This window comes from Protopterus annectens, chromosome 6.part0 (assembly GCF_019279795.1).
Source record: "Protopterus annectens isolate FY-2018-M chromosome 6.part0, PAN1.0, whole genome shotgun sequence".
NCBI lineage: Eukaryota > Metazoa > Chordata > Ceratodontiformes > Protopteridae > Protopterus > Protopterus annectens.
The window spans coordinates 253194640-253209362 of record NC_056737.1 but is presented as its reverse complement, the minus strand read 5'-3'; the positions used below and the strand labels follow the sequence as shown (position 1 = coordinate 253209362).

At 38.5% G+C, this 14723-nt stretch overlaps 1 protein-coding gene across 1 annotated transcript in view; it reads right to left on the bottom strand.

The window, feature by feature from the left end:
• The window catches only part of DPH6 (diphthamine biosynthesis 6), a 2556557-nt gene that overhangs the window by 1290802 nt on the left and 1251032 nt on the right, over window positions 1-14723 (bottom strand). The window contains exon 8 of the mRNA XM_044073989.1: window positions 11354-11447. Coding sequence (XP_043929924.1) covers window positions 11354-11447 — 94 coding nt within the window. The remainder of the gene's footprint in view (window positions 1-11353; window positions 11448-14723) is intronic.

Sequence of the window (14723 nt, the reverse complement as noted above, 5' to 3'; positions counted from 1 at the left end):
GCCTAGTCCCAAGCTGGCATCTCTGCCTGTCACCAAGGCCCTGTCTCTCACTGCCTTTTTCCAGTCTCTTCTTCCTCTGGCATCAGTCATGGCCATGGAATTTCTCATGGTCTTCAGGTTCATGGCTTCCACCATTCCCATGCTCCCTCTGGCCAGGCTCTACATGAGAAAGCTTCAGTGGTATCTCAAGTCAGTGTGGCTCCAACACTGCCACCCTCCTGACCGCCAGGTACCCTTCCTTCTCTGTTTCAAGTTCAAGCTTCACTGGTGGATTCAACTTTCCCACAACCCAGAGCTTCCTTCTCCAGTCCCATCTAAAGAGCTCTTTACAGATGCCACAGGCAGGGGACAGGGGGCCTCTTCCAGCTCTCTCAAGGTTCGGGGTCTTGGACCTCTTCATTAGAAATCAGACCACATGCCTCACTGGGTGGATCTTCTCACAAAAGACAAGGGATCTCTTATCCATCCTCACTTGTCAACTCTTCAACTGACATTGTAGGTTATAGAGTTTTGATCCTTTTCAGGCACCCCTTTCCTGAGGATGTGCTTCAGTTTCTGCAGAGGGCCAGGAAACCCACTAGCAGGAAATCACATATGTCCAAATGGAAGCGATTTTCTGTCTGGTGCCTGTCTCACCATCAACAGCCCCTATCTGTGGAGGTTCCTCTGGTTCTCTCTCTTATTTGTGTGATCTGCTCCATGCTGGGTTGGCATACTCTTCAGTTAAACTCACCTGTCAGGAATTTCTACTTGTCTGCCTTTGACTCCTCTTCTGGCCTCTAGATTTGAGGTCAAGCAATTCCTTAAAGGCATCCTTCACATAAGGCCTTCCAAGAAGCCTATTCTGCCTTCCTGGGACATTATTTTTTTCCTTAAAAAACTGACTCAGGCTCCTTTATGCCAGTTTCTTCAGCTTCCTTACAACATTGGCCTGTTTCTTCAGCTTCCTTACAACATTGTACTTGGCAGACTATTCTTCTTTTGGCTCACATTTCAGCCAAGAGAGTGTCTGAACTTCAGGCCCTCATGATTATTCCTCCTTTCTTGGGTTTCCACAGGTGCAGGGTGTCTCTTCATACTTATCCTTTTGTTATGTCCAAGGTGGTCAAAGAGTTGTCCCCTAATCAGTCTATTCATCTTCTTTCACTTTTTCCTTCTCCACAGTCTGCCAGTGAGAAGGTTCTTCACAACTTGAATTTGCATAGACAGCTCAGATATTATTTGGGTAATGTTTACTTTCATCGCACTTTGCACTAAGCAAACCATTTCCCATTTCTTTCTTTTTTTTCTCCATGAAAATGTTTTTCCTCATCAATAAAGGCACATTCTACTAGGGCAGTTGTCTCCTCTGGTGCTTTTTTTCAGGGGTCGGGATAACAATTTCATCCTTGAGGCTGCTACTTGGTTCTCTGTTCATACTTTCACTAAGCATTGCAAGTTGGATGATATTTCCCGGGCCAGGGCTATCCTGCACGGGTTTGTAGAGGGCTCTTCTGTGCCTTCCTCCTCCTACTCTTCCTCTTGAGCCTTTTGGTACAGAATGCTGCTAAAGCGATATGGAATAACACAGTACAGCTGTGTAAAACCTTACCATAGCAGTAAATGCCATCTCTTCACTATTCCAGTATTTGGTCCCTCCCTCTCTATCCTGCTCTCGCTCTGTGTTCTGGTTGCCCTCCTGGTTGAGAGGCCCTTCTCCCTTGTCCTTATTCTTCCTAATTTGTCCTTCTGGGTTGCACATGTTCCTGTTTTGACCCTGATGATATCCTGGTCCTCCTGGGGCTTTTTCAGTTCTGAGTATTTGCATCTGTATGTCACTTTTATGTCCTATGCCATGTCCAGGGAGCACACGAGTGATGTACAGCAACAGTAAAGAGAAGGACATCTACTGTTATGGCAAGATTTTACACAACTGAACTTTGTAAAAATCCAGCACTTTTATCCCTATAGACATGGCTCCTCAAGCAAAGTTTGAGGCATCTGTTACACACTGCTCTGGAGCTGGAAGGGAAAATGGGAAACCTGGATATTGAAAAACAACTGGTATCTTCACTAAACAATCTCCCTTTTCATGAACCTACAAATTGGAATCTGGAATGTCAGGGGATGTTGATGCTGGGACCATACAAATTATAGGCACCACCAAATTTTTCTCATGTGGAGTCTTGCCTTAGGAACTGTGAGAATCATAAATGCCATGAGGCTAGACTCCTAAGAAATTCCCAGGCTGAAACTGTAATCTGAGTGGAAAAACACAAGAAGAGATCTAGATACAGATCTATATTTTTCCTGTGGAAGAAAAGGTCTTTGACCCGAGGTATCTAGAGGACACCTGATTAAAACAATGTTGTGAGAATGAGTTTTTGTGAGAATGAGTTTAACAAGACTTTTGTATGTACTCCTGGAACCCCAGTTCTCTAAACCTGTTGACGGATTCCTGACATTTTGAAAATGACTGTACAAAGATAAAGCTAGTTGTCTAAATAAGGAAAAACATGAATACTTCGCAGTCTGCAGTAGGTTATCCCTGGAGCTAGACACTTTGTAAATACCCTTGTAGCAGTGGATAGATTAAAAAGTAGTGCAAAGAACTGATGGTGTGATGCAGACACAGAAAATGTTGAGCAACATCCGAAATCTTGATCTACAGGAATATGATGATAAGCATCTTTTAAATCTAATGTTACCAGAAGACTCAAATTGGGAATGAGAGCTAACAAGTTGTAAAGGGATATCATTTTGAACTTAGGCACTATCGCAAATTGGTTTAAGAAGGAAAGATCTAGAAATGGTATGCATGAATCTTCTTTCTTTTGCACCAGAAACATTCTTGAATAAAACACTTCTCCTATCTGAGGAAGATGGACTGCTTCCATCACCTTGACACAGCAGGTGCTGAATGACAGGAGGGAAAAGAGGAGATTGGCATGGCAGATGAGGATGGAATCCTTTTAAAATGAGGGAGAGACTCCCACTGCTATATGTAACTGTGATTAACTACTTTTAGAACCCATCAGTGTGAAACTAACTGTTGCCAAAGAAAAACCTCTGGAAGGATTAAAGGTTTGCCAAGGTGGGGAGCTTTAAGGGTAATCATTTAGACTTATTAGACTGCCCTTTGTTCTGGAGAGGAAGTCCTGTTTTCCTTTTGTAACCTTCCTGCCATTGCTTTTTAAAGATAGCTTACGAGCAACTTGTTGCGATTGCTTAGTTTGTTTTTTAAAAAAAGGTTGTAGAGACTGCATTAAATCCCTTGACAAAAATGGAGTAGGAAGGATGAAAAAAATCTGAGAAATTCCTTGAATCAGCTTAGCTCTCTCATTGCATTCTTTAAGACCATCTGGAGCAGATGGACCAAAAACTGTCTACAAGATAATTCAAAATTTAGTTTTGAACATCCTCAGAAAAGTTTTCAGGATTCAACCAAGCAAACCTCCTCATAACAGTTCCAGTGGCACCAGTCCTGGAAGTGTAATCCACAGAATCATAAACACATTTCAAACAATGGGTAACCACTTGAGATACAGAAGCAATCATGTTACACAAAGATGAGAAAACATATGCCTTAATATTCCTTAAGCTCTCAAAAGAGATAAGCATAAACTTTAACATATGAGAGTGACAGCTGAAAATTCTAAAAATAATTGTTGCAGAAGAATGCACTTCCCCCTAAATCTTTCAAAAGCTTTTCTATCATTGTCAGTAGAGAAGGGATTAGATTAGCAGCTAGGCTCACTGGAGAAATAACTGCTGGGTCTGATCTTGAATTAATATATAAAAACTTGGAAGACTGGGTAACCTTATACAATCTATCTGCTTTCTTGGGAGCAGCAGGCTGCTAGAAACACATCCTCCAAAGGTGATACAATACGAGGAATTGGTGAAGGCTCATGAAAATTCATTTGCAGTAAATCATAATACTTCTTCAGAGACAGTGGAATGCCATTATCTTTCCACTGAAAGAACTGATTCATTCTGAAAATAGTTTCAAAATAGAGAATCCTTCTGAGGGACTGTCAGAAACCATAGTTTCCTCTGAATCTAAATCAGAAACCTGAGGAGAAAAAGCAGAAGTTGCCCCTTAGCAATCATTTTATCATTCAAAATCTTGAACCTCTTCAGAAAATGAAGAATTCCCTTTTCACTTTCCAGAATCAGCTGAATTGAAAGGGTAAAGAGCCTGAATAAACCCTGAGCTAAGCTGAATAGCTCACTCCAGTCCAAAGTAACTGAGACAGGAGAAGAAATATGTCTAAGTTTTTCCGTCTTTTTGACACAGCTTTCTAAAGAAGCAGACCCAGTTTTACTGCATCTGGCTAGACAGACAGGCACTCTCCTCTCCATCTCCCAGAATCAACAAAAGTGGTTCTACAATGCCTGCCAAGGACACTCCAACACCTGTAGAGGATGTGTCTAACCCCAGGCCATGGTGGCTGTAAGAACTCTACCAGAGGGAGCCAAGGAAAAGGATAAGTGTACTTAGAAACCAGAAATGGCCACAGCAGAATCACCCATCCATGGCTGAGGTACTTTGGCACCCTGCTGTGGTGGCAAAGGTTGTTTATTAATTTTCTTCTTTTTGTTGTTGGTAGATGGAAGACCCAAGGAACTGGTTGGCTGTTCCATGGTAAAAACGAAAAAGATACCCGATTTCCAAGGAAGTCTGGAAACAGCAATCAGTAAAATAGGTAAGTATGAGAAAAGGCCCCTATTCCACCACAAACAAGCACTTTAAACACTTCTCCTGCCCCTAAAAGTAAACAACACAACTTTTATCAAGAAAACTCTACTTTAAAATTAGTTTTAACAACATTTTTTCCACAAAAGTAAAAATTCACATGGCAGTCTATAAAACAGATTTTCCTATCATGAAATAATGAATTTCACGGAAAAAAGTTCAGTTTTAGTCACAAAAATAACTAGTGTAAGTTTCCTTCCCCAAAGGGAACTTATCTGCATTTTCCTGAAACTGCAGCCTTCAAAGATCATCAGAAGAAGAGAATATAAGAGATATTTTTTTAAGTCTTTTTATTCATTTCAGTACTGTGTAAACATTCATTTTCTTTTAGGAACAGATAAAATATTAACCAGGTTTCACATTAAAGCAAAGTTAAAATGCAGGTAAAATACAAAACACATTACACAACAGAAAGATGATTTAAAGGAGAAAGAGAAGAATGTATGCAGGGAAGACAGAGTAGGAATATTAGAAAACAGGGGGATAAACAAGTCGGGGGATTCATGGGAGAGTGTCAGGAAAAGTGTGATATAATGCAAGGGCATGCGTCATCACTTTTTGTGAACAGACTGATTTGTTATTCTGAATCAGCTGCATTGTTTGTTCTTCTATTTTATTTTGACAGTCGCTATCATGCCAAATACACAAGTTGATAACTGTCATTCATTTTTTTCTATATATTTTTTCCCCTCTGTCCTACAGATTGCTAAGAAGTGACCTGTGTCTAGCATACAAGGCATACTCTGATCCAAGACCGATGGAGCTAAAGCACATCATAAGTCAAATACCATAAAAAATACTCAGTCCAGAGATCTAAACCTGTTCTGCAACATCAACAGAAAAGTTTAGAGGGACAGGTATATCTTGAAGAGGGTACCGTTGCCCTGGAACAAACTCCCCAGCCATGTAAAACAAACCTCATCCCTGTTCATATTCAAATACAACTTGGATCAATGGATGGGTAATAGAAAATTAACTCTAGGACTCCCCCTGTACTACTAATGGACAGAGACAGCTCCTAAATGATTTATCCCACCCATGTGTCCTCTCTAATTATCTATTACATGATCCCAGTTATTCTCAATAGTGGTAATATCTGTTAGCAGCCATGTGGCAGGTAAGACCAATCTAATACCAAATGGGATAGGTTAATTCAATCACCAAAGGGAAACTGGCTAGGCTTAGAATGGCCTGCAAAGCCAGCTAGCCTAGTACTTATCTATGACGCTATGAACTAATGGGACCATCACCCAGGTACTCTGGAGCAGTTTAAGCCTTTGCCTGCACTTCTTTCTTCCATGTTCCATTAAGGCAAGGACTGCTTCATCCCAATGGCTTATGGGTCTGGCTTCACCCCCACCAAAACCAAGGCCGTCCTTGTTTCAGGGTTGGACCTGAACTGTCTCCAAGCTGGGAAACTGTGCAATACTCCCATCCTAGTGATTGCATCATTTCAAAGACATGCCATAAGAGCATGTCTACCTAGCTCTAACCGCATCTTGGGGTAGCTAACACAGGCATTAGTATCAAGAGAGCCTACTACACTCTACACTTGCTTGTGTGTGTGTTTCCACCAAAAGCACAATTAGGGCGACTATCATTGGCTTGCTAATGGTAAGCCAGTGACTCTGATCACTGACAGACAATTACTTGCTGGTTCCAAGCACAGCAGACTGGGAATTACCACTTTACCTCTTCATGGGTGAGCCTGCATCTGCTGCCGACTCTCATCCTTCTCTACCTGACTCTTCTACAGTGGATATAAAAAGGGGCTTATATCACCACATCGACACTTCAGATCTCCGAATACCAAAATGTTGACACTTAAAGAGAGAAATACAAAACTACGAATGGCCACTTCCATGAATTTTTACGCAAGGAAAAAATTCACTCGGCCAACCAACAGCAAAACAAACTTCCAAACCCTAATCAAGTGGGGGCCTTCGCCCCCACACCCCCTAACTAAATATACCCACTCTGAGATCACTCTACACTGGAGAAAAGTGCAAATTCCCGATAACGGCCAAGCAATTTTTTTTCTCTGGGAAAAATTTGCGGAAGTGGCCATTCGTACTTTTCGTATTTTGCTCTTTAAGTGTCGATGTTTTGGTATTCGGAGACCTGGAGTGTCGATGTGGTGATATAGACCTATAAAAGTGTACACACCCCTGTTAAAACACCAGGTTTTTGTGATATAAAAAAAAATGAGACCACAATAAATAATTTCAAAACCTTTCCCACCTTTAATGTGACCTATAATCTGTACAATTCAATTGCAAAACAAACAAATCTGTTAGGGGAGAAATATAAACAATAAAAAATATACAATAAGCTGATTGCATAAGTGTGCACACCCTTAAACTAATACTTTGTTGAACCACCTTTTGATTTAATTACAAGATTCGGTCTTCTTGAGTAGGAGTCTATAAGTATGGCACATCTTGACTTGGCAATATTTGCCCACTCTTCCTTGCAAAAGCGTTCCAAATCTGTCAGATTGAGAGGTCATCTATTGCGTACAGTCCTCTTCAGGTCACCTCACAGACTGAATTTAGGTCTGGGCTCTGGTTAGGCCATTCCAAAACTTTAATTTTCTTCTGGTAAAGCCATTCTTTTGTTGATTTGGATCTATGCTTGGGGTAATTGTTGTGTTGAAAGGTGAAATTCCGCTTCATCTTCAGCTTTCTAGCAGACGTTTGAAGGTTCTGGACCAAAAGTGACTGGTATTTGGAACTGTTCATAATTCCCTCCACCTTGACTAAAGCTCCAGTTCCAGCTGAAGAAAAGCAACCCCAAAGCACGATACTGCCACCACCATGCTTCACCGTGGGGAAGGTATTCTTTTGGTGATGCGAAGTGTTGTTTTTGCGTCACACGTACTTTTTGGAATTGTGGCCAAACAGTTCAACCTTGGTCTCATCAGACCATAACACATTTTCAGACATACTTTTGGGAGACATGATGTATTGTTTTGCAAATTTTAGCTAGGTCTGGATGTATTTCTGTATAAGAAAAGGCTTCCATCTTGCAACCCTACCCCATAGTCCAGACATATGGAGAATAAGGGAAATTGTTGTCACATGTAGTACACAGCCAGTACTTGCCAGAAATTCCTGCAACTCCTTCAGTGTTGCTGTAGGTCTCTTGGCAGCCTCCCTGACTAGTTTTTGTCTTGTCTTTTCATCAATTTCAGAGGGTCTTCCAGTTCTTTGCAATGTCACTGTTGTCCCATATTTTCTCCACTTTTTGATGACTGCCTTCACTGTGTTCCATGGTACATCTAATGCTGTGGAAATTTTTTTGTACCCTTCCCCTGACTGAAACTTTTCAATAATGAGATCCCATTGATGCTTTGTAAGCTCTCTGTGAACCATGGCTTTTGTTGTAGCAGGCAACTGAGTAAATGTCAGGAAAATCCTACTAGGACAGCTGAACTTTATTTCGGGTTAATCAGAGTCTCTTTAATTGATGGCAGGTGTGTACTCAAGAAGACTGAATGTTGTAATTATATCAAAAGGTGCTTCAACAAAGTTTTTGTTTAAGGGTGTGCACACTTATGCAACCAGCTTATTATACGTTCTTTATTTTTTATATTTTTCCCCTAGCAGATTTGTTTGTTTTTCAATTGAATTGTACAGGTTATAGCTCACATTAAAGGTGGGAAAAGTCTTGAACTGATTTATTGTGGTCTCATTTTTTAATATCACAAAAACCTGGCATTTTAACAGGGGTGTGTACACTTTTTATATCCACTGTAAGTCATCTGGCACAGAGTCAGGGCTTTAACCCTCTATGACAGAAAGCTGGCCATCTGACCTTTAGTGTCAGAACAGGGCAGCAAGTGCAAACAGTTCTCACTCTACGTTACAGGATGCACTTAGTTACTTTGCATCATATAATTTTAGTAATTATACAGTTCTCACTTTTTTCCTTTCATTGGTACTGTTCAAAGACATTTGTGCATTTTTTATTAAGCGGCAAACAATATAAAATACTGTTAGTATAGGTACAGAAATGTGTGTGTGTGTGTGTGTGAGTGTGTGTGTGTATGTATGTATGTATTTAAGTGTGTTCTAACAAAAAACAAGTAATCTCCATGACATCCCCGAAGTCTCAGAACAACCCACTAAAGTGTAGTGGGTCCAAAAACAAAACAGTGCAAGAAACTTCTTTGTGTGGAAGATTTTCAGTCCATATATTTCTAGTGAATCATTGTATATTAATCAGATCTGACAATAGCGAACGTAAACTCGTCTTAAGTCAAAACAAAACAAAAAGTAATAATAGAAAATATATAATTGTACAGCATTACTAAGTATTCGAAAGTAATCCAAGCAAGGCAGGCAGTCTGTTTCCAGTCGAAAATCCTTTATTAAGTACACAGACAAGCGATCCAAGAAAAACAAAAATAGAGTAATAATTTCCTCACAAGCTTTCTAAATATATATATATATATATATATATATATATACTTTGTATCAGGCATTGGAGTGGTTTACTGTGCTGTAAAACAAAGTATGTTTTTTAACATCTGACTTTCATAGCCTCTCACTAGAAAATCATTCTCTAAGTTGTTCAGGTTTCTCAAAAATGGTTCCATCTCTGTGGTAATTCGAGCTAATCTATAGCCTTGGGACTTCACTACATTATACTTGGTTTTTGTAGGATGTAGACTTTTACTGTGGAGTGATAAGTTAACCCTCGTTGGTTTTCTGAATAGATCAGTGGTGATTCTGTTATTATTGGTGTCCTTGGAAATTGTGAGAGGCTATGAAAGTCAGATGTTAAAAAACATCCTGGAACCCATTATAGAACTGAAAAGGACTGAAGCACCTTCACTCAACCTCCCCAGTAGAAAAATGTTAAGTAATTCCACAGAGAATAACAAATGCAAAAATAGCTGCATCCTGACATACACTTTGGATTATCATAGTATCAAAAATATTATTGAAGCAAACTGGGACATTGTCACAGGAAACACTTTTCTGATTAACATCTTAGGTGAAGCCCCATCATTTGTTTATAGGTAGGCCAGGAACATTAGAAGTTTTGTTGAATTTAAACCTAGACCATGTGAGAAAAGCACTAAAAGATGTGAAACTAATTGTACATTTTGTATATTTATACAGCAAGGTGATAGTTTTTATTGCCCTTACTTAAAGAAGATCATTAAAACCAGTGCAGGGGGTGACTGTAACACTAAAAAAGTAATTTACAGGGCACAGTGCAATGAATGTGATGCATTCTATGTGGGCAAGACTGTAAATAAACTGAAGCGTAGGATTTCATGCCATCTGTCAGAAATCCGCTCTGGATGTAAAATAATGCACTAGCCAAACACCTTTCTCTTCATAAAAGACACACAAGTTTTAAGTTCCAGATCCTGGATCGCATAGACATGGGTAATCTTAAAGGAGACATCCCGAATATTCTGGAGAAACATGAACTCATGTAGCAATTAAAGTTGAACTCTTTTAGGAAGCCTGGACTAAACTACTACTGTTCAATTAAAAGTACACTGGAACTTAGAAAATTGCCACATTGTTTACATGACTAATTGGTTTTAAATACCATTTTAAATCAGTTGAAATTTAAGTGTATATTTTGTTTCCATCGTCATACATACATACATTTTTTCTTATTTTTATTTTTTTCTGTTTTTTTTCCCACTTTATTCAAAATGATGTGTAATAACAATACTAACTAATTATACAATTATATAGGTTTTTAGGGTTCTTGCACACAGACCTGAAGAAGTCTAGAAGGACGAAAGCGATCTTTGTTAACAATAGGTTATGAATATAGAAATATATTTTTACATGCAAAATGAATATGTATATATTTATATATATTTTTTGATTGCCAAATGAACTAAGGTGGATATATTTCCAGCCATGTAGTATATTGTCTTGGATAAAAATCACAGACTTAATAATCTACTTAATAATTTGGTTAAATAAGAGGTACCACATCATTATAAATTTTATTTAAAGTACATAAGGGTTAAATATTATTATGACAGCTACTAGGTAGGGCAGGACCAGCTCGATGTCACACTGATGGGGGAAGGGATGTGAATTTAACATGTGCACCAATAAGACTTTGTTTTACAGCACAATAAACCACTCCCATGCCTGATAAAAAGAGTATATATATATATATATATATATATATATTTTTTTTTTAGATAGCTTGTGATAAAATTATTACTCTGTTTTTGTTTTACTTGGATCGCTTGTCTGTGTACTTAATAAAGGATTTTCGACTGGAAACAGACTGCCTGCCTTGCTTGGATTACTTTCGAATACTTAGTAATGCTGTACAATTATATATTTTCTACTATTACTTTTTTGTTTTGTTTTGACTTAAGATGAGTTTACGTTTGCTACTTCTACTACTATTGTCTGATCTGATTAACATACAGTGATTAACTACAAATATATGGACTGAAAATCTTCCACACAGAGAAGTTTCTTGCACTGTTTTATTTAAGTGTGTTCAGTGCACAGTATTTCTCATAATATCAGCAGTTCCCATCTGACTAAATGCTTGATTTTTTTATTAATAAAAGGCAAGCAGATAAACATTAATTGATAAACTTTTTCTTTCTCTTACTGTAACTTTGTCCTCCAAGTGCAGCCTTGAAAGGTTGAGGTAACCTACAGGAGCGAAGGCATCAGCTGAATGGATTACCACTTCAGATTCATCTCTGAAACATCAATTTTATTATAAAATGTCTTTAAATACTAAACACTTTGGAATAAGTATTTTAACACATGCAAAAGGTTTGCATTACATTTTAATATTAAAGTATATCAAAACTGCATGAAAGGCACACAGAATGGCATTACAGAGAACTAATGCAAGTGATGCAGATTAATTGTGTTCATATATAAAACTACACACAAGTGATAGGTGAGCTTTCTAACACAAGACAACATCAGAAGCAATTCCTCATGTTCTACTGATGTTAGTAAAAACTCTAATCCAAAAAGTTCATTAACTTAAAAGAGATAAAACAAAAATAAAAGAAAATATATTTTCAGTTCCTGTTTTTACTTCTCATATTTTCAGTCTCCTACAATGTGTGCAACTCCCTTGAAATCCATCATTAAGCCAAGTTGTCTGTTTGTTCCCACCTATAGGGTCAGAGTGGGGAGTGGGCTCTGGAATTTTGCAATGTGGATGTGGATTTTTATAATTAACTACCAGTTTCCCCTCCACTCCTGTGGCTAATGTATTGAAACGTTACAGAGGTCTGAATATGTGCATTTAGAAGCGAACAGATTTTGTTCATCCCTTATTACTTATCTGGTTTGCTAATTCATCAACACTAGTAGTGTGGCAGACCTACATGCTGGACTCCTCATATCACCCTTTGAAAACGTTACCAGTCATCTGCTAGTTATCACCCCCCCAAAGCTATACATCTGACATTTTGGGAGTTAAATGAACAAAAGTCATTATCACTATAAAAACAGCTGTCTGTAAATCTGTTAGCAACCCCTAGTCAGAATTGTAGCTGTCTTTAACTGTTTCATATAAGTTGTTTAGCTAGCTGCCACTTTCAAATCAAGCAGGAAAATGGCCATAGAGTGTAGACTTCTCATACTGGTAGAGAACCTATACAGGTTTCTGTTGGTTGGACAGCTCATTATACTTGTTTAGCACAGGTCTCCATCCCTAAAAGAAGGCAAGGCAGAAAAACAGGTGACTGCTACAGGTAAGTCCTGGACTTATGATCCTTCTCTGGAATGAAACTCAGAGTTGGTCTAAATGTGAGCAGCAACTCTCATTATGACACACTGTTCTCTCTCTTTCTCTACACCAAATAGGAGCAGGAGAATGTTAAATTATATGGCGGTTTTCACAGTAATGTCCTGGTCGCTGAACAGAGACCAACATTATAGTACAATAACACTACAACCAGTATAACCCGCAGTACAGCTGCTCCAACATATAATGCTATTATACACCTAGATTCAATTGAACTTATTAATACAGCCATGTCACAGTGATTACTAATCTACTCTGAGAACAGACATACAAAGTACATCATACTACCTCAGATAGTACATTACAGTAATCAGGGAATAGGTAAAGTATTGTACAATTTCAGCAATAGCAAGTGGGCTGCTTGTTTTATGGCACAGTGTGGAGATCAGAGTGGAGCAGCACAGGTCTGACAGTACCAAGCAAGTTAAGTTTGATGGATTACTACAAGGGGACTCAATATGAATTTGCCAGCGCAGAACCTAAAAGTTGTCCTCTAAAAGAATGTAATAGGGACCACATCGTGCTTTTACAGTAACACAGTGGAAAAAAAGTGTGTGTGTGACTTTACAAAACATCAAAACATACCAAATTATACATTGCAACTCTGGTATATCATTTGGATGCGACTAATTAAGCTCATACACATCAATATACTAGACACTCTTGTGTCCCATATGGTATAATGGTTAGGATTCTTTTCACCTAGGTGGCCTAGGTTCCACTGCTGATATGAGAATAGTACACACATTAATCATAAAAAGAATACATGGAGTAAACAACATGTTCTACATAGACTGCCTCAAAGCCCAATCCCTGTACTCAGTCTCCTACAGACTGCTTAGGGATGATCTATGGCTGGCTTAAAAATTATCCTCCGATCCTGCTTTGATGGGCCAACTGCACATCCACAAAACAATAGCTACAGAATTACCTGATCTAGGGACCTAAACCTCCTCTGCAACATAAATAGGACAAATTGAAGGCACAGCTATGTATCTCTGAGACTAACCCTTCTCTGGAAAAGATTTCGTACCCATGTGAAGCAAAGTTCTTCCCTACCCAAATTCAAGTATAACTTGGACCAGTGGATGAGGAATTGGAAATTTACCCCTTGACTGGCACCTTTGCCTTTAGTAAACAGAGGCAGCCTGTAAATCCTTAACCACCCATGCCCAAGCCTACATACACCCCTTAAAATAACCCTAGGGTATCAAAACCTGTCCAACACATTTGGGAATCATGGCTAGGCTTAAAAAGGCCACCAGGAGTTGTTAGCTTAGTAATCACCTGTGAACTTATGCATTTCAGGATTGCTGTAACTATTCCTATCCCCCCATCACATAAGAAAGGCATTTGTGCAATTAACCAATTACATGGCATAAAAAACTGTTACTTGTTTTAACTTCAGTATCCCAGTGAAATGGCCTAACAGGGCTGACTCGTTATTTACTTAATTCATTTTGTTAACCGGGTGACTGTATTAATCCCCATGTAAGGTACATTTCAAGAAGCACACATAGCTGGACTCAGGAACAAATTATGATAGCAAATAAGTACAACCTAGACCACAATGATTAGCCAGGTCTCAACCCTAGAATTTGGTTATAAATTCTAGATGAGCAGAATGCAACTATGTCCACCACTAAATGAACTGCACTCCATCTATTCCATGCATTCTTGAATTCCCTTGCTGGATTTGAACTCTCAGTTTCCATGGGCTTACAGACACTTGCTGGAAACACGCAAATGTGATGCACTTCTGTAAAGCATACTGTCCTGGGTGTTATATCCTTGAGATTTTGTGTTGCTCTTTTGCAGAGTGAATTTTTATATGCTTGCTTAACTGTACATATGGTGTAGTACAAGGTCAGGCCTGAACAAAGAAACAAGGCAGGTATCTCAGTGACTTTGAAAAAACAAAATACTCTCAATGTACACAGGACTTAGCTTTAATAAAAAATGAAAGAAAAAGTAAGCGCTTTTGCAGACATACACTGTCGCTTCATCAGACTAAAACTTTTAAATGCATCAAATGTTTAAATAGGAATGAATAGAACCAATTTGTTCCAATTAATTAATCAATCAAGTAATAAAATTAGTAGATGCAATTCAAATAAAACACACATACTTAATTTTAGAATATATACAACTTGCAAAAATATATATAAAAAAACACATATATATGTAGATAGATACTTCTATCTAAAAC